The sequence below is a fragment of the Pyrgilauda ruficollis genome, unplaced genomic scaffold, assembly GCF_017590135.1.
Source record: "Pyrgilauda ruficollis isolate IOZ18807 unplaced genomic scaffold, ASM1759013v1 scaffold24, whole genome shotgun sequence".
NCBI classification, from domain to species: domain Eukaryota; kingdom Metazoa; phylum Chordata; class Aves; order Passeriformes; family Passeridae; genus Pyrgilauda; species Pyrgilauda ruficollis.
The window spans coordinates 16,294,124-16,318,940 of record NW_024523648.1 but is presented as its reverse complement, the minus strand read 5'-3'; the positions used below and the strand labels follow the sequence as shown (position 1 = coordinate 16,318,940).

Here is a 24,817-nt window from a genome sequence, read left to right as displayed (position 1 = left end):
TGTAGCTGCATAAAAGGTTGCTCCTAGCACTAAGCAGCTAAAATGGTTCATGCAGTTATCACTGTTCTGACACAGCTCAACACTAAAAATTATGGATAGCAGTGCTTATCTGTGAACAAGTTATTTAATTCTTAGTCTTCTTTCAGTCTATAAAGGTATTTCTTAGCTGCTGTATTGTCAAATTAGAAGTACTGGTGAGTGCATTCTTTCATAGTTCTATCAGAATTAATATGAGAGGGACAGTTAGAATTCAATTGGAAGGTCTGGGTCCGCAGACTGATTAGTTTAGATTAATCAACATAATCAACTTTCACTTAAACATTGGCCTTAAATTATTTGCATTAGAATAGGGTTTCTTTTATATTTAGCTCAATCTCTTTGAAGAAATACAGGCTATCTAAATTTTTCAGCAATGAACATTTTACCAAATCACTAATACATCTAAATCAGCTTATCACATAGTACAAATGTTTGCCTTTTTACAAGCAAGACTGTGTACCATGTGCTGTCTTTCTCTTTTCTATAATTAGCAGAAACATTTGGGAATTGCAATAACACTTTCTCTGTATCTTTACAAGAAAGAAAATGACCTAAAAAGGGAAGAAAGGCAAGTCTAGGAAGGAGCACTGCTAATCTAAACATCACCCACAACTTGCAATCAGGGACACTCCCTCCCTTCTCCAACCAGATCTTTCTGTATTTGTGTTTTGTTTTTGTTATTCAAACCCTCTCTCTTCACTACAGATTTCCCTACTTGGAAATATTACCATCTGAGATCACTGTGCAGCAATAACAGATAAAGCTGTTCCAAGCTGCAAACTGGGCTATGGGGTAAAAGTTTGGAATCAGTAAAGAACACATATACTGCAGACACAGGCTACCCCAATGTGGAACTGTTAAGTTCAGCTGTCATTTTAGTAGTGTTCACATTGATCAGATAAGTCTGTGCTGTCTCTATACCTAGCAGACACTTTTAAAATAAGAAAATTGTGAAGAAAAAATGACTTTGCACTTGGAAAGCTGAATTTTGAACTGCTCTATACTGTCAAACTTCTCAACTACTTTCTACTAAAATTTCAGCCAGCAATACTTTGCCTAAGTTTTCTTGGGTTGTAACAAATAGTTTAAAACTCTTGGGCTCACAAAAATACAATAATTTTATCTTTGAAAGAGACACTATAAGAAATTAGACTTCTGCAGAAGGAACTCTGATTCTACAAAAGTTTAGTGCACAGCAAGTGAAAATGCCTTTAAATGTGTTTTACATGTCTGCAAATGAAGTCACAGCTCCAATTTCTGGACATTCAGACTTTTCCTTAGAATCCTTTCAGATACAGCCATTAGGCAGAAACCTGAAGGCATGACTAATGGTTGGTTGATGTTAAGTTGGTACACAGCCTCAGTGAGTCCTCCTGTGAGATCCTCACCACCTGCACAAATTTTGGATAATAAACCAACTAATTAGCTAGAAATTACATAAGGCTACTATGTATTGGTACAATTTAGGTGAAATCCATGAAGAAACTGATTCTTGCAGAAACTGTGATCTCTCCAGTCCCTTCTTGCACACTAATGCTGTGTAAAAATAAGCTGACTTTTTTTTTCCATACAATTCTTCCCTTTTTGCCAGTGAGAAACAGCTTTAGCAAATGCCTGGGAAGGTAGCAGAAACAACAAACTGAAGGCTTTAAAATAAACTTGGCACTAAGTTCTCTGTTCAGTCTGAGGTCAATCGAGGCTTCCACTCAGCAAGCAGCTGCTGTAAGTTAAGCATACTGAGAGAACCTAAGCAGCTGTGAGGAGCACAACTGATGCACAGCATTTATTATTACAGTGCAGACAGACCACTAAGATGGTAGTTTGTTCCCACAGGAATCAACAATTGACAGTAGTTTTTGTGACAGTCAAAAACAACTTGACTATTAGGGTTTTGCCCCTTTGTGCCAAAGCTTTTTGATTGGAACTGTAAGGCTTGCCAAGTTGTTATGAGGACTTACTATAGTGGGGAAAAAAAAAAAAAAAAAGAAATAGTCATGTTTAATTTGAGGTTGTAAAAGATGACTGGATTATAGGGAAAGCTTTTAGGTTTCAGAATAGTATTGAGGACTGTAGGGGAAGAGCACTGGCCAGGCAGTACTGGACTAACAGGTCATTTTGGCAAAGGAAACTATTGTTAATTCCTTAAGAGGCTTAGGGTGACACTTAAAACTAAATTTAGGGTTATGGCAATGGTTCAGCTGTGGAAGTACTTCATCAACTCCTTCAATCCCAAATACTAACAGTAAACAGAACTCCTCCCCACCTCCCCTGCCTTTACTCCAGCTGAAATTCCAGTTTAGAAGATGACAAATCAGAGACCATGCAAATCCAACAGGGAAGAACAAACATATATTTGCCTTTGTTTCTTGACCTTAAAAATGAAACCCTACAGCACCTTTAGTTCTTCAGTCTCAGATATAATGCTAATAAATTTTACCCTGTCTACAGCCCCCATTCAGCCTGCAATTTCACCAATATAAACTGCTCCTCTGTTCCCACTGTTCCCAGCCATGGAATGGCCCAAGCCAATCTAAATTTCTAGTTTTTATCTCAGTCTTGCAGGATCCATCAGTAGATCCAGTTTTTCAGTCCTTCCTGTTGATCTCTCAACCTAACCCTAATTGGCACTAGGGCTTTTGAGGAAACCACAGGAAATCAAGCTGGCCACTTTCTGTCATCTTTAACCTTAATCTAACACACAATATTGAGTGGCATGAAATGGATTAAGGCAGATGCTGGAGAAGAAATGAACTGAATTATTTTTAAAGATACCACTTGGCACATCAGAGTCTATAGAACAAACTTCTATTGTTCCACAAGGCTTACAGGTCTAAGATGAGGACTCAATATTTACAGGTATAAAGCAGTTCAGATTTGTCCAAAGATGGATGTTGCTGGTCTCCGTTTACACTCGGGCTTAGACAACAGCCAGGAACTAAACTGTCAGTCAGATGTCCCATTGGATCCTGCAGTTTCTAAGCTGAGACTGTGACTGGAATGAGCAGAAGCATATGGTTTTATGTAGACACAATATGCTGGGGTGGTTTTAAGGCTCCTGTCATGCTTGAGCTTTAGGATAAAACCCCAAAATTGTTACATTCTGTCTCATCCATGCTGCTAAAATGAAGGTGTACGGTAAAGAGATAGAAATTTGAAAGACAATTATGAGACAGGGTATGGGTAGCTTAACTGTAAGGTTGAGAAAAAAAAAAAAGTACTGAAAAAGTACTGCACTGTTCCACAAAAGCAGCAGTGCTACAGTAAAGCCAGCAGAAATGGAGGACAGTGAGAATTTCATTCGCTTTGGTTATGTCTGGAAAAGTGGTGGAATATCACTTACACAAATTCAATGAGTATCAGTGAAAATTGGCTAAAGCACTCTGAAAAATAAATTTGGCAGCACATACATGCTTCAGTGTCACCACTCCTGAATAAAGGAAACAAACAGCCATCTTTTGAGGCAGGATTTCTTTTGACTCATTGAAAGGCCTTCATCCTGTTCCCAGAACCTGACCTAAATAAAGTTACCACTCCTCTGTTTCTGTCCTTAAAAGCTTCTGAAATGGGTGTATTCAAGCAGGGACCGCCTATTAAATGGTTGGCTTGCATCCTCTTCCTCAGTCTTTTTAAGTCCTGAGTATTGCTACACGTAGGAGTTGCCAAATTTTCCCCTTCTGGCTGTAAACAGAACGCGTGCAGCAGACTCCAGATTTCTTTTAAAAGCTTTCGAACCTCCCTCAGCATTTCACATTTCTTTTCTCACCACGACTGCTGGCTGTCGGGAGGAAGACATAAACATCATGAACTCTAAAGCATTATTTGCAGCCAGTCCTTGTTTGTAGCTGCAAGTACGGCAATTTTCAATGATGTTTTTTACTGCGCTAAATTAAGCCTGGGCTCTTGGCAGTAATTGCTGTGGCTTCCTTTAATGCAGCAATAATCCTTGTTAAAGTCACCATACGTGACGCGTAGCCTTTGGCAACCAGGAGAGCCAGCGGGCTCTCCTGGGTTTCCAATCTCTGGAGAGCCAGCGTTTATCTGCAGAGAGGATTTTCCCTCCCCACTTAGGAGGCGATCGAGGGTCGGTGCTGTTTGAACTCCCAGCCGCCACTTTCGGAGGGGAAGTTCCCTCGGCTACGTGAGTGCGTGCGGCGCCCAAGGGCCCGAAACAACCGCACCGCCAACAGCCCCGACCTCCGGAGTCACCGCTCGGCCTCCGCAAAGGGCAGGGGCTGTGCCTGGGGCAGAGGCGCTGCCTGGGACAGAGGCAGCGTCCGCGGCACAGCCGGGCACGGGCGCTGTGCGGGGCTGGCGCGGTGTCCGGCCCCCAGCCCCGGCGGAAGGGCGGGCCCGGGCGGCCTCCCAGAGGCGATCTGCTGCCAGCCGTGCGGCAGCAGAAGGAGAGCTCCTCGTTAAAGCCCATTCTTTGTGCGGCAGTAAAATGCTGTTCCGCTTCGGCGTGGTGCTGCCCGCCCGGGTGACGGAGGGCGGCGCGGAGCTGCTGGTGGCCGGTTCGCGGCCGGAGCTGGGCGAGTGGGACCCGCGGCGCGCCGTGCCCATGAGGCGGGCGCGGCCGAGCGCCCCGCTGCCCGCCCAGGAGCCCGCGCTGTGGCTGGCGGAGGTGGCGCTGCCGGACGAGGACGCCGCCAGCCCCTTCTGGTACAAGTTCCTGCGGCGGGAGGGCGGCCACTTCCTCTGGGAAGGTAACGGAGGGGACCCCCTCGCACGCCCGGCCCTGCCCGGCCGCAAGGACGCGCCCGCCCGGCGGCCCTGCCGGGAGGGGCGGTGCGAGCCGCTCCCGAGGGCCGGCCCTGGCCGCCGTCCGCCCGGCAGCCCCGCCCGCTTCCTGCCGCGGCCCCGAGGCTGGGCCGGTCCGCCGGGCCCTGCTGAGCCGGGCTGCCCGTGCTCCGGCACGGCGGTGGCCGGAGCTGTGCTTGCAGGTAGAGCTGCCCGGGCTGTCGTGGCGTGACGGGGGTTCTCGCAAACAAAAATGTTTTTTAACCGTGTGATGGAGGCGGGTGCTGCAGAAGGAGGCGGCCATTCTAGGTTGGTAAAAGTTATTTGAAGGAGTTTCATTCCGCCCCCCACCCCCCTTAACTTTAGGCACCCATTTCATGATGTTTTGTTTTGGTTTTTTTCTTTCCCCACAAGTAAAGTATTTTGAATCTCCTAGTATGCACTATGGTGTGCGTTGTTATTTAGTTCGCTAAGGTGAAATGTCATGATGGCATTTTCAAGCTGGTAAATTTTGCTGTTGTGATTTCTTAAAGAAAAACACAGGGAGAAGTTCAATTACAGCTTTTCCAGTGTTCTTGCTGTTTCAGTAGTACTTCCAGCATGTTTTCCTCCTGCTGTGTGTTTTCAAATGTTGAATAACTAGTCAGTTTCCATGTGCTGTTCTAGTATATTGAAGTATCTTAAATATAAGAGAACACTCAGACAATCATCTGCTGAGTCAAATGAAACTCTAAATATACCTCCTGAGGAATGGTTTGACCTAGTGAAAGGAAGACAGATCACTTGGTAATTTGTGACGGTATTTTTTTAACTCATAGCATAATAATCCATGTACCAAAATAACACATTGTAGAGTAGTTGCTCTTCACCCGTTTTAAGAATACATACCACACTTCTGAACTGCCTTTCTGTCATGTAGACTAAAACATGCATGTTGTCATAGCTGTTGCATTTGTTTGTTCTTCTTTATGCTAATAAAAGACTTTCTGTTAATGCTACATTCGCAGAAGTTTACATCATGAAGGACTATGTACCTCATGCAATAGTAATTGTTTTGTTTAGCAGCTAAAACAAATAGTGTATTCTGCCTGTTTTAACCATGTTTTTCTTTTCCAGAATTGCAGGAAAAGTGAATTTATGGAATAAAAATCTTTACATCTGTCCAAGGAAGCAGAATTGGGTCTCTTGGAAGGTGCCAAGTTGTACATAATATGACAATGATACTGGTATATAAAGCAGTCCCAACCATGGAATTATAGAAATAATAGTAGAATTAGAAATAATTAGCATTTTATAGAAATAATGGAGAATAACTACAGAGAATCAGCAGTTGTAAGGTTGATGATTATCCTCTGGTTTGGAAGTAGTGGTAGCTGAAATTATTGTCTGTTCCAGGGAGCACGTTTAGGAAATGCAGTCAGAGTAATGAACATACTGTGTTTTGGCAGATTTGCAGTTTTAGGATTAACCTGGCTGGCATTTTGTTCTTGTCATTGTGAATGCTCAGCAGTTTGAGCTCAGTTTCAGCTTAGCAGGAATGATAGAAAGCAAGTGGGCATATCATCTAAATGCAGAATAGTTTTTTAATTAGTCATTCATATAAACAATTTTTTCCTCAGTTGATATTTAGAGGAAAGCACAAATTTGCTTAAACCTTGAAATTTATTGTTCTTCATGTATTACATGAAGGGAGCCTAAGGATGTTTTCTTATCCAAAACTGAGCAATCTTGCAGTTCTTTTTAATCGAATTTGTTTTAATGTTTTTTGGTTTTTGGTTTTTTGTAACTGTTGATCAATGAAAGTTTGGCTGTCATCTGTTTATTCTTATAAAAATCAGAACTTGGAAAGACAACTCCCTTCTTAAAGAAAACAACAGGGTTTTTTTTGTGCTAAACAAATGCCATGCATTGTCTCTTTAGTATCCTGTGTGTTTAGAATTAAAATGGGCTTTGGGAAACACTTAGCACTTGCAGAGCATATGCAGTTTTGAAAACATGCTTATGAGGGATAGAAGAAAGTACAGAATGATACTTGCTCTAGGTTTATGAGTTGAGGCCTCCATCTGTAACCAGAGAAACTGTAGTCCATGGATGTCAGTCCAGTTGTGGATGTCAGATGTCTACATATATTGGATGTTGAAATCATGTGCTGTATTTAAGAAAATTACTTCAGCTTTTTTCTTAAGACATGTGTGTGTGTGTGAGAATTCCACTGGCAGTGCATATTGGTTTTATGACAGTACGATACCTACTGTATCATGTATTTTGAGTACAAAATGCAGCCATTCCAATAATTCCAATACAGCGGGGAAGACTGGAAGATAAAAGTGGAGGTAGTTATTTCTGTGGGCTAGAAGAGTCAAAGTCAAAGACCAGTGTTCTGTGGCTTTTGGTAGGAAGCTTTCAGGAAAGGCTTGGCCTGTGCAGGATTTGCTGGGTTGCTGTGTGTGCCTTGAAGGGAACAAGTTCCCCTCCCTAGGAGGATGATGTGGGAGACGAGACTCCCCTGTGCTCCTGAAGGATCAGATACTTGCCTCTGCTGTCCCAGGGAGATGTTGCTGGTCTACACCCAGGACCTGTCACTTAAAGCCATTGAGTGTTTCTGGCTCAGGAACCATGAGCTGTGTGGGGTTTCTTCAGGGTTGGTACAAGCTTACCTACTGTGGAAGCTGAAGCCTGCTGTCCAGGAGGGTTTGTGATATGCTGTGGTATCTGTGGAAACAGGTTGGTTATGCTGAGTTTTACAATCTGGGAATAGGTTTAGAAAAAAAACCTAAATTCATGTATGTACCTTTTTTACCCCCAGCTGCACTGTGTCTGTGTACTTTGTTTTTAATGTTGATTTTTCAAAACTGGACTTAACGTCTCTCAGCTTGGAAATGTAAAGTATTTTGTGCATACTGTCAAAACTAAATAAATAGAAGATGAAACTTATGCTTGAGTTTGTTCTTGTGAGTTTATGATGAAACACTCATCTGTACCTTTATCCCCTTACTTTCGTTTACATGAACTGTAGGTACTAATTAAGAAACATGCTGCATAAAAGGACAGGGAATTTACTGGAGGTATGCTCCAAACTGTATTTTGAGATGATGGAATAATGCTGACACTTTGTGTTTTTGGGAAGGGGAAAAATAAATTCTATAAAAAACCTACATAAGCTTGTAGTACATACACAAGCTTGTATTGTAGTATTGATCCTTTGTTGCCCAGAGAAATTGTGGATGCCCATTCCTTGAAGTGTTGAAGGCCAGGTTGGATGGGGCCCTGAGCAACCTGGTCTACTGAAACTTGTCTCTGCCTGGGGAAGAGGTGGGAAGCTTGGAACTGGATGCTCTTTAAGGCCACTTCCAGCCCAAACCATTCTGTTAATCTGTGATTTTCATGTACCTCTTAATTTGGTGTAGATGGAGCTTGCTTGAAGCTTACCAGATACCGTATGACCAGTGAAAGCTCCAAAGCAGGGTCAGCCTATATTCTGGTAATTTGTTCAGGTGAGCAGAGCTTTAATCTTTCCAAAAAAACTCCACCTATAGTTTTGGGGAGGGAGGACGACAGAAAAGGAGGTGTCTTGTTTGCAAAACAACACAAATGATATAATATAGTGCAATTTGGAAACAATTATGTTATTCAGCCTGTGATATGTTGACCTTCCAACATTTCCAGTTCACGCTCCTGTGAGCCTGTTTGTAATAAACTAAAAGATCAGTAAATTTATGGAGTAATAAAGGTTTTCACATCTTTGTAATTCAATCTGAAAATATCAGAAGTAAGTTCTGATCACAGGTCTCAAGGGTTGAGCACCTGATTAGCTGAAAATATGGGTGATAGTTAAGCACATTAGAATTTCACTTTTAAAGTGTGTTGAAAGTTAAAGCAATCTGACTTTTGGCCTCAGCTCTTTGAATAAAAAAGGTGTAATTTCTTAATTAAGAGGAGGGGATTCTTCTAAGGCTGTATGAGAAGGTAAGATCTAGTTGACATTTGTAGTGGAGAGATTGTAACAGAATGAAAAATGCTTGGGGCTAAGCCTTAGCAAGATACACAAAATAAAAATTCTTTTGAGGCCATTCTAGGAAGTACAGTTGGATACAATGTTAATTTCTGTAACTGAAATCCATGGGTTTTTTCCTTTTTTTTTCCCTCCAAAGCTAATCTACAGACCCCCAAAATAGGTAGCAGTTCCATTATAAAAAAGCAGACAAACAAAACTAAGCTAAACAAAAAACCCCAGCGAACCCTGAAGAGTTACATTTCTTCATGGCTCTTTTAATGCAGATATTTCATGTAGTGCTCTTCCCACTGGGTGGTGCCATATTCCCTGTGTATAGCCAGCAGCTGCCTAGCATCCTGCAGCTACTTGCACGTTTCATTAGTATTTAGTGTAATCTCTTCTGCTTTTGAAAATAATCCAGAGTTTTACTTGTTTTCCCAATCCCAGTTCTGAAGTAGGTGGTGACTAGAAATGAACATAAAGCACAAGGTATGTGACAGTTGAATAACTGTGCATCATAGGCATTTTGTTCCTGCAAAGCTGTTGCTTTCTGGACAGTGCTAGATTCCTTAACACTTTTCAGATGTGACAGAACTTAACGAGTGGATAACTTTGAATTCTTCAACCCAATACGTCTTTAAGGAGTGGAGGAAAACTTTGGTTACAAAGTGCAGTAGCTCCTTCTGTTTTGTTCTGCAACCCCCTCAAGACTTACACATAGCATGCATTTTGGTGCAATTAAATGGCATCAAGATTCTCATTATTTTCTGTCTGCTTATCAGCATTAACCAGTTTATACTGAGCAGACAACCAGACATCAGTAAAACAATATAGAGTGGCCTATGTGAAACTGCAAAATGACAAGAATAAAAATAAATACATACACTTGCAAATACATATCCTCTGGGTTTGGCAGGCATGGATCTGTTCCTATCCCCAGAAATAATCAGGGGCCAGTTCTGATTTCTGTGCGAGTCTAATTAAAGCTTTTGTGGTTATAATGGCAAATTTACAATAAATGCATTGTTTATGCAAATTCTATATTTACCATTTTTCCTGTCCCTCACTGCCAAGTGGTGGTAGCATGCAATGGGGCTCTACAACTTATTTTGAATGGCAAGAAACACTGAGAAGTGATAAGTAGCTGGGATGATACTTTGGTTAAAGTATTGCCATGGTTGCTATTTTGATGTAGCTCATTTCCTGCCTATTCTTCTGGTATGATAGAAAGTAGCAATCAATAGTAGACAGTCCAGTAAACAGTGTCAAAGCAAATGGCAAGATGGTAGTAGGTTATACATTTTGTTGCTATCAGCCATTACTCTCTCATCTGTATTTCCTGTAGTGTTATTTCTACTATCTGTCAGAACAGAAACTGTCTTATACATGAGGAAAATTTCCTTTTAGTTGCTTTTCTCTGACTTCATCATTAAACCAGGCATTTGGTTAAAATCTCTTAGTACAATAGAAGTTCCCACTGAAAAACACCTGGGCCTGAGCAGACCTACAGAGCAAAATAAAGCATGTTTTTGAAAGTTGCCTTTGAAAATTCTGATTTTCTTATATCTGATTAAAAAAAAAAAAAAAAAAAGAAAAAGAAAAAAAAGTCTTGGTGATGAACAGATCTAAGTGTTGAGAATGGCTTTCTTGTAAACCACTTAGTTTTAATTCAGGCATAATTTCAAAATGTAATGAATTTTCTTAGGATATATAGATAGACTAAAAAGTCTTAAATTCAGGCTGGATTTTAATAGAATTAGAACTTGTTTCCATGGTTCTGTGTGGCAGATCTACCAAAAGGGAAGTTGAAATGGTCTGCTTTAAGTCTGGTAGGATATAAACATGTGGTGTATGAGGCACACGGTTTTCTTCTTTTTAGGTATCTCTTCTTGGCTTGCAAATGCCAGGAAACATTTCTGAAAATCAGACCAGTTAAGAAGGAGTTGCTTAACCGGGTGTGGGAAATTAACAATTTTGACTTACATTTATACTAGGTATTTAAGTAATACAATGAATTCATCTGCCACTTACAGAATCTAAGGGGAAGATGGTTTGCTGACAGCAGAAAAAAATAGCATTAAAAATCAAAGTATGCTTTTCTTAGGCATACGGGTAAGGCTTTGTACATGGCATACAGAATTTGAGCTATTTGTCAGAGCTGTTAAAACAAAGGGCTGCTGCTGAGGGCTTTGCTGAGACTTGAGGAAGGTGGGACTCTAGATCCTGTGGCAGACTTAAACTCTCAAAAGCTTGACCTCACTCAGTTCCAATGAGGGGAACCACCTCCCCCCCCCCCCCCCCCCCCGTTCCAAAGGGGGGAACCCCCCCCCCCCCCCCCCCCCACCTCTGTTTTTTAACAATCGATAGCAATTCAGTCTTGGGAAGATTGAGACAGATCCTATTTCAAAACTTCAGAGACTGAATTTTGTTCACAGGCAGCAGGGAGACTTTTGTGACAGAATCTGGTGTGAAGGGTAAGTAAATTTGAATATTGTGAGTACTGAAGGAAGTTCAGTTAGAGTGATGTGTGATAACAAGACTGTGCAGTAGCACATTCAGATAACTGAAAATTGTATCCAAAACAGGACTTGAGATTTTCTTCATTGTAATTTTGGTATAAAAGGTAAGGAAGCTAGCAAAAACTTAATCTTCTAAATGCTTTATTTTTGAGAATTTTTTGGGTATGTTTTTTGTTCTACTACTATTTTTTTTTTATAGAAGTATTTTATTCCTTGATGCCTCCCTGTTTATCTTCCCCCAGAGTGCCTGTAATATTAAACTTTTCCAGTGGAATTTCTAAGCATGAGCTTAAGATACTCATTTACCTTGTTAAAGGGCATCATTTGATACAAATGGAATTACTTAAAATATTTAGACATAGTTAAAATTTTGAAATGACACTTAAAGTGTGCTAGTTCATGCAAAACTTATGACAAAGATTATAGGAGTTAGTCTGTCCTCTGACTGATTTGTGAGTAGGTGATCTGAAAATTGCCTGGCTGCTTGTGGTTTGGGTTGGTTAGTTAGTTAATGTGTTTCTCTAAGGTTATCTAAGTAGCCCTGTGGTTTTTAAAGAGGTAGCAGTGAACTAAGAAACACCCTTACCTTACTGGGTTTTGGAGGTTGGGAAGTTGCATATCTGTGTTTTAGTGTCAGGCTACGGCAGGGATGAGATACCCAGCAGCTTTATGGCTGCTGTTGTGCCCTGTAGTTCCTGCATACCTTCCTTTACACAACACAGAATAGAAAAAAATTTAACTTGGAGCAAGGTGTGCAGCAAGCTGGTAACTGGGAGAGCAGTGGCTGAGCAGAACCTTTGCTGCAAAGAGCTCTGCAAAGACAGTGGGAGAAGCAATCTCATTTTTTTCATTAATTGATGTGTTTTTTGTTCACCACTCTTAATGGTGATAAGGAATTTCATTTGACCCATATTTTTTTTATCTTTTAAGATCAAGCTGGTAATTTCTCCACTCTGACTCTTCTGTGCAATCTGTGTGCAGTTCTTTTCTGTGTCAAGATGAGTCTGTGCTGTTGGCAGACTGTTGAATTATACTTCTTTCATGTCTGCAGTACAGCTGTAATAAAATAGTAACTGCAGGTTTTTGTCTTTCGTGATTGTGCCTCATTAGATTGAATTTCAGAACATCCTCTTCTAGTTTCTGCTTACCTTTTTTCAGTCCTAGATCTTTGCACATCTTGTATCACTCTCTGTATCTGCTTCTGGTTTTCACAGAATCACAGAATTAATCAGGTTGCAAGGGACCACTGTGGGTCATCTGGTCCAACTTCCCTGCTCAAGGAGGATTAAAAGCAAAGTTTTCCTTTGCTTCCTTTTGGTCTCCTCCTTTTACTAGCACCATTTATCTATCAGTTGTAGAGGTCTTTGGTTTTAGTATTTTGTTTAGTTATTTGTGCAGCCACTTCTTATGCTCCTTTGATCATCCTTCATATGCGTAAAACAAGGAGCCATAAACTGCAGTCATGCAGAATTTGAAAGAGCCCTCTGTGAAGCTTGAGCTATAAGTGGGGCTGCTTGGTTGCTTTGCTCTCTGGCAATTCCCTGTGTCGGTTGATTCTGCACAAAACTATCTGCAGTACAGAGCAACCACTGCAAAAAGAATGAAAAACTTTATAATTTAATGCCTAGAAACTTATTTTAATCTTTCTCTTTCAGATAAGCATTTTTGCTGTGAAGACTTGCAAAGATGGGTTTTAAATAAAAAAAAAAAAATGGACCTTATTAAAGGAAAAAAAATGCGATCCCAGAAGTTAAACTACGACCTGTATATTCTAGTAAACTCTTCCAAAATGCTTTTCTTCCTTAATTAGGAAAGCCAACATGATCAATTAATGGGAAGATAAGTACTATTCAAATATTTAACTTACCTCTTTTTATGGTTGAATTTTACATGTTTTTGGATGATTGTGTATTTGCTTCCCAATGATAAAAAATTAAACCAGTGTTTTGTGACTTGGAATATGAATAAAAACAAGATGAAGAAAAATTCTTATATAGAAATGGGTTTAGCTGTAACACCATGTGTTTGCTGTTGTGTGAGCCCTTTCTCAAGGAACATTTGTGTTTCTTTTCCTTTTTTTCAAAGATGAACAGGTGAACAGAACATTTTATGTTCTTGGCTTTACTATTGTGTCTAGGAACAGAAAAGTTGAAATAGTATAAAAATTGCATTGTTGTCTTATGGCATCCAAAATATGGTGGATTTTCTGAGACAGATTGTGCTAGCAGAAGCATGATGTGGACTGAGGAAATAATTTTTTCTCATTTTGAAACTTCCTTGTTAAATGCATATTGTGAAGCAAACTGTGGTGAGAAGTACTTGTGTAATCATGTGGATATTACCTGGGTAGTGAAACCTGATCTTTTTTGGTAATTGCAGATTTCTATAATTCCCTTAAGAAGTATAGTGAATTCAGCTTTCTGAACACAGTCTACTTTGATCATACTGTTCCCTAAATAAGTATTTATTGAAGATTGCAGCACTCTTTCCTTCCTGTATGAAGCTATATTGCATGTGAATATATATGTATATGTTGAAAATATGTTGATGTACATTCTGTTGCACAGACGTCTTATTTCAGTAGGAAAGTTGTTTAATTCATAGATCAGTATCTAACATAAGGAGTAGTAAAGAACTAGGCAATTCTCATGAAATATGATATGAATGCAAGCTGCTACTGTTTACCTGATTATTAAAGGCAAATCAGAACCATACCTTTTGAGATTCAGGTCTGACAGTAGGCCACAGCAGGAAGGCTGAGGCTCAGTGGTGCACAAAAATCAACAGCGATAAATATTTATTTCACAAGAAAGTGTTTCAGAATGAGATTTGACCAAACCTGTTTGAGGGAACAAATAAAATAAACATCTTATGGCAACTTGGATCCATTTCCATACGTGGTTTTAGGCTATTTAAGGGAATTAATGATGGTGAAGATGGTAAGGTTACAAGGCAGGGAGGTTGCAGGACTTAAAAAGGCAGACAGGAGAAAGGTCATAGAGGAAGAAGAAAGGAAGGAATGCAAAAAGGGACAAGAATTAAAGCTGAAGAAGGAGAAGATGATGAACTGTAAAACTGGCAGAAGTGCACGTACCTCAAGCAGCAGCAATTGAAAGTGGGGCAGTAGGAAGCACATGGTGGGTAGCTGTGTACAAGGAAACACAGGGCTGGGAGTAGCAAAAAAGCCAGAGACCCTGAGAACATGGTTCAAAACTGCTGTGGTGCAGTGAGGGCTGGCAACTCCCTGGGGGCTGCAGGGACACCCCATGGGACTGGCAGTCAGGAGCAGGAAGCCAGGGGCACGAGGGCAGCCCCAGCCCCGAGCATCAGGCATCTCCTGGGGACTGGCTGAGGCTGGGGCAGGACATGAGCCTGTGGGCATGTGGGGGTCAGGATCAGACACAGCCTCGAGATGGCAGGACATGGCCACGGTGATGTGCATTGCTACAAACAGTGGTAGGAGAGTAGAATGGGGAAGGCAAGGTGTGCTGTTTGTGGCTGTATTTTGCTGAATGTGTGAAGTCTTTAATTAAATGTCATAAACATCCATACATTTTGTTTCACGGTTGTATTTGTTGATGTATGCTGTTGTCTTGTATTGTTTAAAAGTGGTAAGAATATGTAAACAATTATAAATGTGAGATAAAAATATAGTGGTGAGATTTGTAGCTTCTGAAACTGTACTGATCTTGTTTACCTTATTTATAATCAAAATAATCAAAAATATGTGATGTATAATTGCTCAGCAATGTGAAAGAGAAAATAGTTTTCCATCTCATATTTTATTTTTCATTTTGGTAAATAATAATATTTCACAATTATGATAAAATGGCCTGCTTGTCATCTGGAAATAAGGAGATGTTTGAACTTTCCTCTTAAATGTTATTCTTACTCTCTAATCATTGCATTAATACGTCTCCCAAATGCTCTTGCTCTAGCAAATTTCCCTAACTGTAGTGATTGAAAACTGGTCATGCATTTATGTGCAATGGGAAATTGAAGATGTTCCTTTGGGCATAATTTTTCTCAGAAATATTTTAGCATCATTAATAATGTATAAGTGTAACAGGCTTAAGCAAGCCATAGACTAGGTCACTTCTGATCTGCATGATAATTATTCCTACGTGGCAATTAGTATTACAATAAGTATGTAAAAATGGTGCTGGGAGGAGAATGTACATGTATTTTTGGAGACTAGATAACCTTTTGATTGATGATATGACCCATTGCAATTCAAGTTGCTTACTCTGGCATGGTATTAAAAACTTCTCACACTATTGCAGTAAGAGAAGAAGAAGGGGTAATACATATTAGTGGAAAATCATAAGAAAAAGAATCTTGCTTTAAACTAGGCCATTTAAGGTAGTTGTGGTCATTCACCATTGCAATTGTGACTGTCTCTCTGTGGGTCACTTTGGGCAGCTTCTTCTGTGTATGAACAGACTCTCAAAGTGAGACATTCATTTGAAGACAACAAAGTGAGTGCTTGTTGGTTCACAAACATAAAAGACAGAGTTTAATGAACTCCTTGGCTAGATATCCGAATGTGTCTGGTCTGCAACAGGAATCTGGAGCCGGCCAGGCAGCTGTGAATGAGGTGGAAGAAGGCCACCCTTCTTTCCCCCTTCAAACAAGCCTGCCTTGTTTCTATGTTGCTGTCTGCCACCTTCTTTGAGCTTTGATGCCTTTCCCACATTGATGTTTTTCCTCTTGAATCCTTAAGCTGGTAGCAAATCCTGTGTCACCAGTCCTACCTTTCTTTGTGGTTTTACCTTTCTGAGCATGCATAGCTGTCCTCTGAAATTTCTCTGAGTTCTTTCCCATATCTTGGCAACTTCCTTAGAAGTCAGCCTGAACCAAGGTCAGGCTGCCATGGCATGTCTGAGACACAGCAAGATTGATACCCTAGGGAGAGGTCACTCGGCAAGAATATTAAGCACTGAAGTCACATACTGTGAGACATCAAATGAGGAACTTAAATGAAATTAATTATTCTTACATTGTAAGTGATTCAGGAGTTTTAAATTTTATGGGGGTTTTAAAACAACCAGTAAATTAAAATACATTAAAAAATAATCTACAAAATTTTATTTTAATGCTGAACATTTGCTTTGTGGCAGTGCTTCTGTTGCCTTTATTTCAGTTGTTAATAATGCAGTTTGAAGAAGCAGGAAGCACCACTGCTGGCCTTGAATGCTCAGTTCAAATCTCCCTGCAGTTTTGTTTTTTTTTAAAGATTATCCAGACACACAGCCTGCAACTATCCTTTCTTCTGTTCTAGGGAGTGGGCCCCATCATGATCGATGTTGTGTTTACAACCAGAGCAACATAGTAGATGGAGTTTACTGCCTCCCAATAGCACACTGGATTGAAGTCTCTGGACATACTGATGAGATGAAGCACACAACCGATTTCTATTTTAATATTGCAGGACATCAAGCTATCCATTACTCCAGGTAAAAGAAATGTGCAGAGCTTGGCTGGTGTCAAATGTTACAAACAGAAAATCTGAACTGGCATATCTGAAAACTGCATTTGAAGTAGGGAATGTTTATATGTATGTAACAGTGAACTTTAACAAAGATTCAGCCCCTCTTTGCAATTAAATGTCAGTTTAGCAGATCCTGTGCTCAAGGATACCTGTACCCTGTATGGGACTGTTACATTGCATCACATCTGAAAATGTTTTGTGGCAATTTTTGGCTGGCCTTTTTCAAATGCTTGTCTATATATGTGTGTAAAATTGCATGTACATTATGGTTTTGAGATGATTTTCCTGAAGAACATGTCCTGGGAAACAAAATAATATAATCCAGCACCAGAACTTACTGGTGACATATTGTCACTCTTGTGTGGCAGCCACTGCAATTAATGACAGCCTCTTTTGATGACTTCTGCTTCTGGGCATGTATTTAACAAAATACTAAAAATAACACAAGGCTTAAAATGTTTGTATTCCATAGTGTTCACTTGAGTCTACTGTCCCATCCTGGCTTGAATTAGGAGACAGTAAAGGTCGAGGCAGGCACCCACCCTTTAGGGCTGCAGATGAAACACAGGTTGTATTTAGGGCAACAGGTTGAGCACTGGAGGTTAACAAAGTGGCACTGAGGAATTTGGGACCCTGTGTAGCTTTTTTCCCCATCTCCAGTCAATTGATACAGCAGGAAGTTTGCGGATTGACAATAGTTGTGTGAGTGCCGGCAGTCCTGATATGCCACATGCATTGCAGAACAGCTAGTTATCCCAAAGGGATATGTATTTTTTTTAAGAAATCAAACCATCTTGTACTTTCATTAGGCCCTAGCATTGTTTTGTGTGAATTTCTCCAGCCACTTTATCAGCTACACCAACCTCACCATCGTGTCTCCTCTTTGTGCACTTTATCTCCACCCTCTCACAGGGTAGGAAGGAGAATTGTCTTTTCCTCATTAGACTTGCAGTGTGAGAGGGAAAGATTTCTTCCCCCTTGGTATCTTTTGGAATAGCAGGGATTCATAAACACTGTCAGGCACATGTAGGTATTTGTGGGACCTTTACTCTGAGACCCCCTCAATTATATAGTACGCCTGATAGACTATAGTGTTGTGTGGATCTCAACATCTGTTTCCAACATCCTATCGGAGTAAAGATCTTATTTATTCCAAAGCACAGACTTGTCAATCCCAAGTAATCTTTGCGTGGCAGAGACTTTTTTGAGAAAGAAGAACAGCTGTCAGAAAGCGAGTATCTAAGTACCAAAGGCTAACTTATCTTCCTTCCCAGAGGCAGCAGTGATCCATTTAATGCTGCCTTATCTGCATGACTATGTGTTTCAAAGATTAGGTAAAAAGCTGCAGATTCTGCTAGAGGATATTTGAAGAAAATTTTCTGGGCTGTGTAGTCTTTTGTAAATGAGGGTCTTCTCCTTCATTCCCTTCTCTCACACACATACCTTCTTTGAAAGGCAACCTTATATGTACATCTCAGTAACTCTTCTCTCATTTCTTTGAGCTATATTAAGTAAGTGTGCTCTGTAACAGTCCTGTCACATAATTATTTCTAATACTTTGAAGATATGCAACCTTAAATGTTTTTTTAATTACTAACAGTTGGGGGCAGATTCACCATTCTTCTGGTTATAACAAAGCAGCCCAAAAATACTAGCTATTTTAGATTTTTGTTGTTGGTGGTGGTGGTGGTGGTGGAACAGCTGAAATAACCTGATGAAAATGCCTTTATTTTGCAATAGATTTATTGACTCAGAGCAGTACTATGAAGATTAATCTTATAATTTTTTTTTAAAACCCATATACCTGCCATACTCCCCAAAGTAAAACCAAAACTTAAACAGAAGCAAAAAGTCAGTCCTTCTGCCTGTACAGTTAAATCTCTGAGTATGATCAGATCGTGGTTTTCCAGCTAAGATTACCTTTTCCCATCCTATACTAAAGGGATTCCTGTTGCTTCAGGGAGCATTAGGACCATGAATTCTGAGTCCTGACACCACTTGTAGGATCCTTACAGTGGTGGAGGCTGGAAAGAAGTGATTATCAATGAAAACTTTTGATGTGAGCCTGTCCTTTATGTTGCTCCACTTAATAGGTCTGCCATTATTATGAGAATTAATGAGAATTAATTATTATGTGAATTAATGAGAAAGGAAGGTTTTCCTCTGTCAAAGGAGGTTCCCATGTGAACCCTGGGACTGATTTCATTTATTCTCTGTTGAATCACAATTAGAAACAGTTGCTCTGAGCTTTGTTGCCATCTTGCTTCTTCATAAAACATGACCTTCTGCTTTAACTGGGCTGCAGCAGGATGAGGAGAGCCTGCCTCTGGCTGGGGCCAAAACCAATTTTGCACTATGCTAAGGCTGAGGACAATGTTCTGAGGAATCAGGTTTTTCTTATTCGATGTAGATATATCACTCATAGTTTAGTGAACTTACATTTAAACTTATGTTTAGAGAACTCATTTTGTGTTGGTCATTCAGGTAGGAGAATATATAATGTGGTTTTTAAGCACAGCAGGAGTTGAAAGTAATTTCTTATAAGTGTGAAACAGAGCCTTTCTACAGCTAGGAGTCATGACCGATAACTTCATGGCATTAATATTCACTTGGTTTGGAGATGTAATGACGCCTTTAACCAAAATCTGATTCAGGAAAAAAAAAAAAAAAAAAAAAAAAATCAGTTTCTCTTTTGTGCTAGATATTACTGCAATAAGATGGCTTCAAATTGCAGGAGAAGTAATTTTCCAAAGTAAATTAGAATTATTCTAACCTTTTCTGAGAGAAGATGACTTCAGAAAATTTGTGAATCTGGACCATATTATCTCTGTTTCAGTGCCATCTGTGAAAGGCAGAAGTTCCTAATTTGTAGACGTAGTACACCTTATTATTTGTATAAAAACATCTGCACTTTTCATAAGAAAGGCATTACATAAGAGCAAGAGAGGGACTGCCACCTGAAATTAAAAAATCCTTAAATAATATGTTGAAGACAATGATGCTTGATGGCAGAATTAGGTGCTATGGAAATGAATATCTCTGATAAGAAAAGCCGTTTAGTTAGTTTCCTATTTCCAGACCAATTTTAGGTGTGTGCTTTTTGTGAGTCATATTTCTTAAATCTGACAAAAAAAAAATAATTTTTACATGCTTTGCATGTAAAATGCAGATAAACTGGAATGTGTAAGTGAATTCCTCAGACAACAACATCTGTAACTGTGGTATTGTATGGCTGTTAAACATTTTGGAGGAAAATACACAATTACCAATCTACAGTCAGGGGAGTCACTACATGAGAGTAGCCATGGGTCCTGACAACAATCTTTTGAGGTACATGTTTCTTTAGTACCTTTTTTGCATGTTTTATATATATATATAATATATCTCATGTTTATGGAGTGATTGGGAATTTGACAAATGTGTTGCTATCATCACTGTTTTTTTTTCCATAAGACAAAATTAAGGTAACGATAAAAGAAAATTTACTCCCATGCTTGGAAATATTATTTTTGTTTCTCAGTGGTTGCAAATGAAGCACAATTTATGATGTAGTATTTACAAATGCTTTGTGGCTTGTTGGTGAGACAGTTTCCTACAACATTGCCAGAAATATAGCTTACAACCTAAGTTAGGTGTTGAGAGGGAATGATCAGGAGAGTCACATAAGAAGCGTATTCCTGCTTAGTAAATGTTCCAGTAAATGTCCTTCCTTCCATAGTAAATGTTAATGTAGATAGGTGAGTGAATGAAGAATAATCCAGGGCAAAAATGGAGATGCTTCTTTTCTACCTTGTGAAGGCACAAGAGCAGTATTTTGCTGATGGAGCACAGAATTTCTTTCTATGGGAAAAAAGAGCATTTGCTTGATTGATATGCATCTTTAATTAGGTGGTAAACAAGAACTTAGTTGAGTATATTTGGTTCAGTATGAAATTAGAATGACCTTTGAAAAAGATACAAGAGAGAGCACTTTTTTTTTTTCAGTCTTTAATTTCTCTTTTTACTGGTTGTAACTCATTCACAAAATAAAATGCCTTTCTGTTTTAAATATAATTCTTAGCTATTTTTTATTACTGAATTGTAAAAAAGGCTTTAAAGAGTAAGCTGTCACAAAACCCCCCTAGAGTGCAGTGACATGTGCTACCATAATAGAAAGCTGCACTGATATTTTATGCCTACATTATAAATTAAGAGGTGATGATGTCTACAGAGATTACCATAATTAACATTAAAAGCTGAGAGCTAACTGTCCCTGGTGCCTAAAGAATGCTTGTGATATTAGAGAAAAGAATAAGAAATAATGAGCTCTGGAACAAAATTGATTGATTGTATTCTAGTAAAATAGTCCTGATCAAAAGGACTTAACATCAATAAGAGTTCATCCTTTGATTTCAGTACTTGGGGTTTTAACTGTGAAGTTATCTGCTCATTTTATACATTAAGTAATGAAAATATTCAAAAGCACATTTTTGATTTGTTTGTCCCATAAACTAGGATATCTGACTACTCCTTTGAATTGTTTCATTGTACTGAGCTATAGTCTGAAAGTAATATGAATTGGAACCATTGTTTACTTACCAATGGGAATCACCTTTTATAGAATGGTTCAAAGGTTCATTCTATTTTTTGTCCTTTGTGTGTCTTCATTTTTTTTCTACATCACCCCCAGCTGGAGCTGGGAAATGCTTTTACTAGCCTCTGTTGTGAAGAAAATTGGTTTCAAATCAGTGTAAGATGTGACATTTAAGCAAATTTTTATTTAAGTTCTTGAAAGTGAAGAGGGAGTGTGAGGTAACAGGAGCAAGAGTGAGAAGACAAATTATAAGGCTAGAATTTGATCTGGTTTTAGTCCTTATTTGTTTTAATGTATTTAATTTGAGTAATCTCTGTATTTTGTAACAAATGCATTTTTCTTCCGCATTTGTTCTCCATCCAAACAAAAAGCTTCTCCTTTTGTGAACTCCCCACACTGTGCCCTACATAATAATGGCTAAAACCAGGAAAAATTATTGTGTTTTTCTAAGTTTGGTGATGTTGCTTAGGCAGAATGGCACTTGGCTGGGATAGCCCAAGCCAGGCTATTGTTGAGTTAGCTACAAATCTCAGTCTTGTGAACTGTGAACAGAAGTAGAATTAGAGTATGCCAGCAGTGCAGTCACATGCCATGAAGTGGAATACTGTGGATGAACTAGATGGCAGCAGCTCTCTTTTCAGTTATTTTGATTTTTTGAGTATTAGCAAATGGCTGTTGCAAACACAACTCTGGTTCTCTTGCTGTGACCTACTGCCTGAGTACCCAAAAGGAACTTGGCATGGAAAATCCTGGAAGTCACTCATTTCTAATTGCATTTCTTGTGAGTGCCATGGTAGCAAGGGAAATCTACCTTTAGAAAAGATGACTTTGCTAGAAGAAAAATAAGTCATAGAGCTTCTAGATTAAAGATTTTTACACAACTGTCATCAGTGTTTGAAGTCCCAGTATTACTTCTACCCACAGTGACTGGTCTGTTAAACCTGATGAATGGCTATTAGCCAGCAGACTGCCAGATTTGTTGCCTCCTTCAGTGGCTGAGGGACACAAATTGTAGGCTTTGGGAGGAAGTTGAAGTAATGTCTGATGAACAATACACTACCTATGTGAATAAGCTAAAGAAAATCTTAGCATGGTGTCTGGTTAGTCATGTGAGTTTTTACTGGAGGCTTTTTTCTTGTAGTTTTCTTCACCATTCTGCCATTCTTTTGATGGTTTTGGCAATAAGTGCTTGAGAATTTTTTATTTAGAAGGATGATTGTTCTAGAATGAGTATTTCATTAGTAAAAACGCAGCAAGCAGAGTCTCTGGCTGTTGATGAGAAGATGAGGCCTTTAATCAATTGGCTGGTAATAGGTAATATTTTCTTAAAACCACTGTTGCTCTTTAAAATGGATCTTTTCATAGGTGTGCCTCTGCACAAAATGATTTCTTTACTTAAGAAACACTTACAATTCTGTGTCATTCTGGGAGAAAAAAACAGAAGGAGGATTGGGAACCCACCATGGAAAAACCTGGAGGAGTAAATGTAGTTCTGTTTTTCTCTGTGGGAAATAACAGAAAAATGTTGATAGTCCGGTAAGTATGAATTTTATGTAGGGTATCACTGTTAGGGAGCAGAAACTATTGTTGCTTCTGATTTCTCTGTGTGTTTTACTCTGTCTCCCTGCTGCTTGTCCATATTTCTTCTGGAGGTTTTCAGCCCTTTTTTCTGCCTCTTTACTCTTTAACATTCAGGCTGTCAGCAAGGGAGTAAAGTTCTGTCTCCATTGGAAAGCAATTTGCTGGTGTTGCTGGCTGTGAATGAAATTGACTGAGATTGTGGAATCCTGGGCAATTTAGCTCACAGCTGGGATGACAAGGAAGGGGCAGCATTACTCTCTCACTGAAGATGATGTTCCAGTTTTCTTGCAGATATTTGTTTCCTCCTAGCTTTTACATGCATTTATTAGGTGCCAGGTAATTGCTGGCATTTCTTAATGCAGTTTATTCAAAGATAGCAGAACTCTTTCTGAAAAGCAGAGATTGTGTACGCATCCTAATTGCTATTTAGCTTACAAGGAGGGAGTAAATTCAGATTTCTGGCTGTTGTTGGAAAAACTTCACGAACACAACTCCATAAGTTACACCTGGTGAACCTGTTAAACCAGGGATGTGTGCTTGCAGAGTAAACCCACTCTGCCTTCCCTTCCTGTGATTTTTTTTTGCAGGCACAGCTCCTAGGGCAGATTGGCCCAGCCAGCTTGAGGCTGACTCCTTCAGGAAAAAAGTCTCAGAGCAAGAGTTTTTACTCCCCAGTTGTGAAAAGTGATACCATCAGATGTTTTATTATCACCAGCTGGTTTGGTGTTTACTTACCTGCTCAGTGTATACTATAAAAGAAGTGATCTGAAAGTAAAAAAAAAAAAAAATCTGAAATAAACAACTGCATAGTTATTTTAAATGAAATGGGAAAAACATTAAAGATGCTTCATTTGAAAGAGTAGCAAGCCATAGATATTAAGTTATGAATTCTACCTCCATCTTGAATAATTTTTGTAAATGCTGAGAGATATAAATGCAAGTTTTCATGCTTAAATGCTCTAGATATTTACAAGATAATTTTAAAAATGAACCTCCATGTGAAAATATGGAGAGTCCTACTTAAAGGATAAATTTTTTTATTAGAAAGGAAACTGGAATATAGCTCTACTCTCTTTGAAGCGTGTCTCAGAAACATAGGTATTTTATTTCTCAGGAGTAAATAGAGATTATCAAATGGTTGCTGTATTTTCCCATATATAATTTTCTCTCTGTAAGGAAAAAAAAACAGCAAACCAACAAAGAAATGAACTGCATTTGTCTTCCCAGGGAACACATTAAGAGGCTGAACTGAAAATCTCATGCTCCCTCCTTTAATGCTTGTACTTTGGGAAATTTAATTTCAGGGAGTCAGGTACGTAATCCCTGCTGTTGTTCAGAAGTTTAATGCGTATCCTCCCATGAACTGTTAGAAAAATTGAGTCAAATGTCAAAGACATTGCCAAGCTTTAAGAAATGTGTATTTCTTCTTTATTGGTTCAGTAGACAGCATGGTTTATAAGTTTAAATGAAATGTCTTTTTTCACTAGGGTGAAAGCCCTAGTAATAGAATATATGATTTTAAGCATCAAGAAGAGGATAAAGGCAAAATTTGTCTTTGAGTTTTAATACAGACACAAGAAAATGTGAACTATATAAAAAATTAATATTTGAATAGGTGGTTGCTTACTTTCTCCCTTTTCCCTTTTCCCTCCTCTTCCCTCCCACCCATCAGCTGTGGGTCAGCAATGAGGTTCTCTATGACTCATTCAGTTCAGGCATGGATCCTGGACACTAGTACAAGGGGATGGATGTTGGTGGGCTTCTAGAGCCTTTTCTTTTTTAATTATTATTTTTTGGTTTAAATAACTTCTCCAGATTGCCTTCTAAAAGCACTTCAGAACAGTTCTATCCAGTGCCATCATTTTCCCAAGGTGATGATCTGA

At 39.2% G+C, this 24,817-nt stretch overlaps 1 protein-coding gene across 3 annotated transcripts in view; it reads left to right on the top strand.

Moving 5' to 3' along the window:
- The first annotated feature begins 3,359 nt into the window (after positions 1-3,359).
- The window catches only part of EPM2A (EPM2A glucan phosphatase, laforin), a 37,069-nt gene continuing 15,611 nt past the window's right edge, over positions 3,360-24,817 (top strand). Inside the window, exons 1-2 of one of the 3 annotated variants that reach the window (XM_041469856.1) lie at positions 3,360-3,887; positions 16,571-16,745. In XM_041469856.1, the coding sequence (XP_041325790.1) occupies positions 16,684-16,745 (62 nt within the window). In that variant the 5' untranslated portion in view covers positions 3,360-3,887; positions 16,571-16,683. Of the gene's footprint in view, positions 3,888-4,159; positions 5,086-16,570; positions 16,746-24,817 lie in introns of those variants that run through there. The other 2 variants (XM_041469854.1, XM_041469855.1) reach the window with 2 other exon arrangements.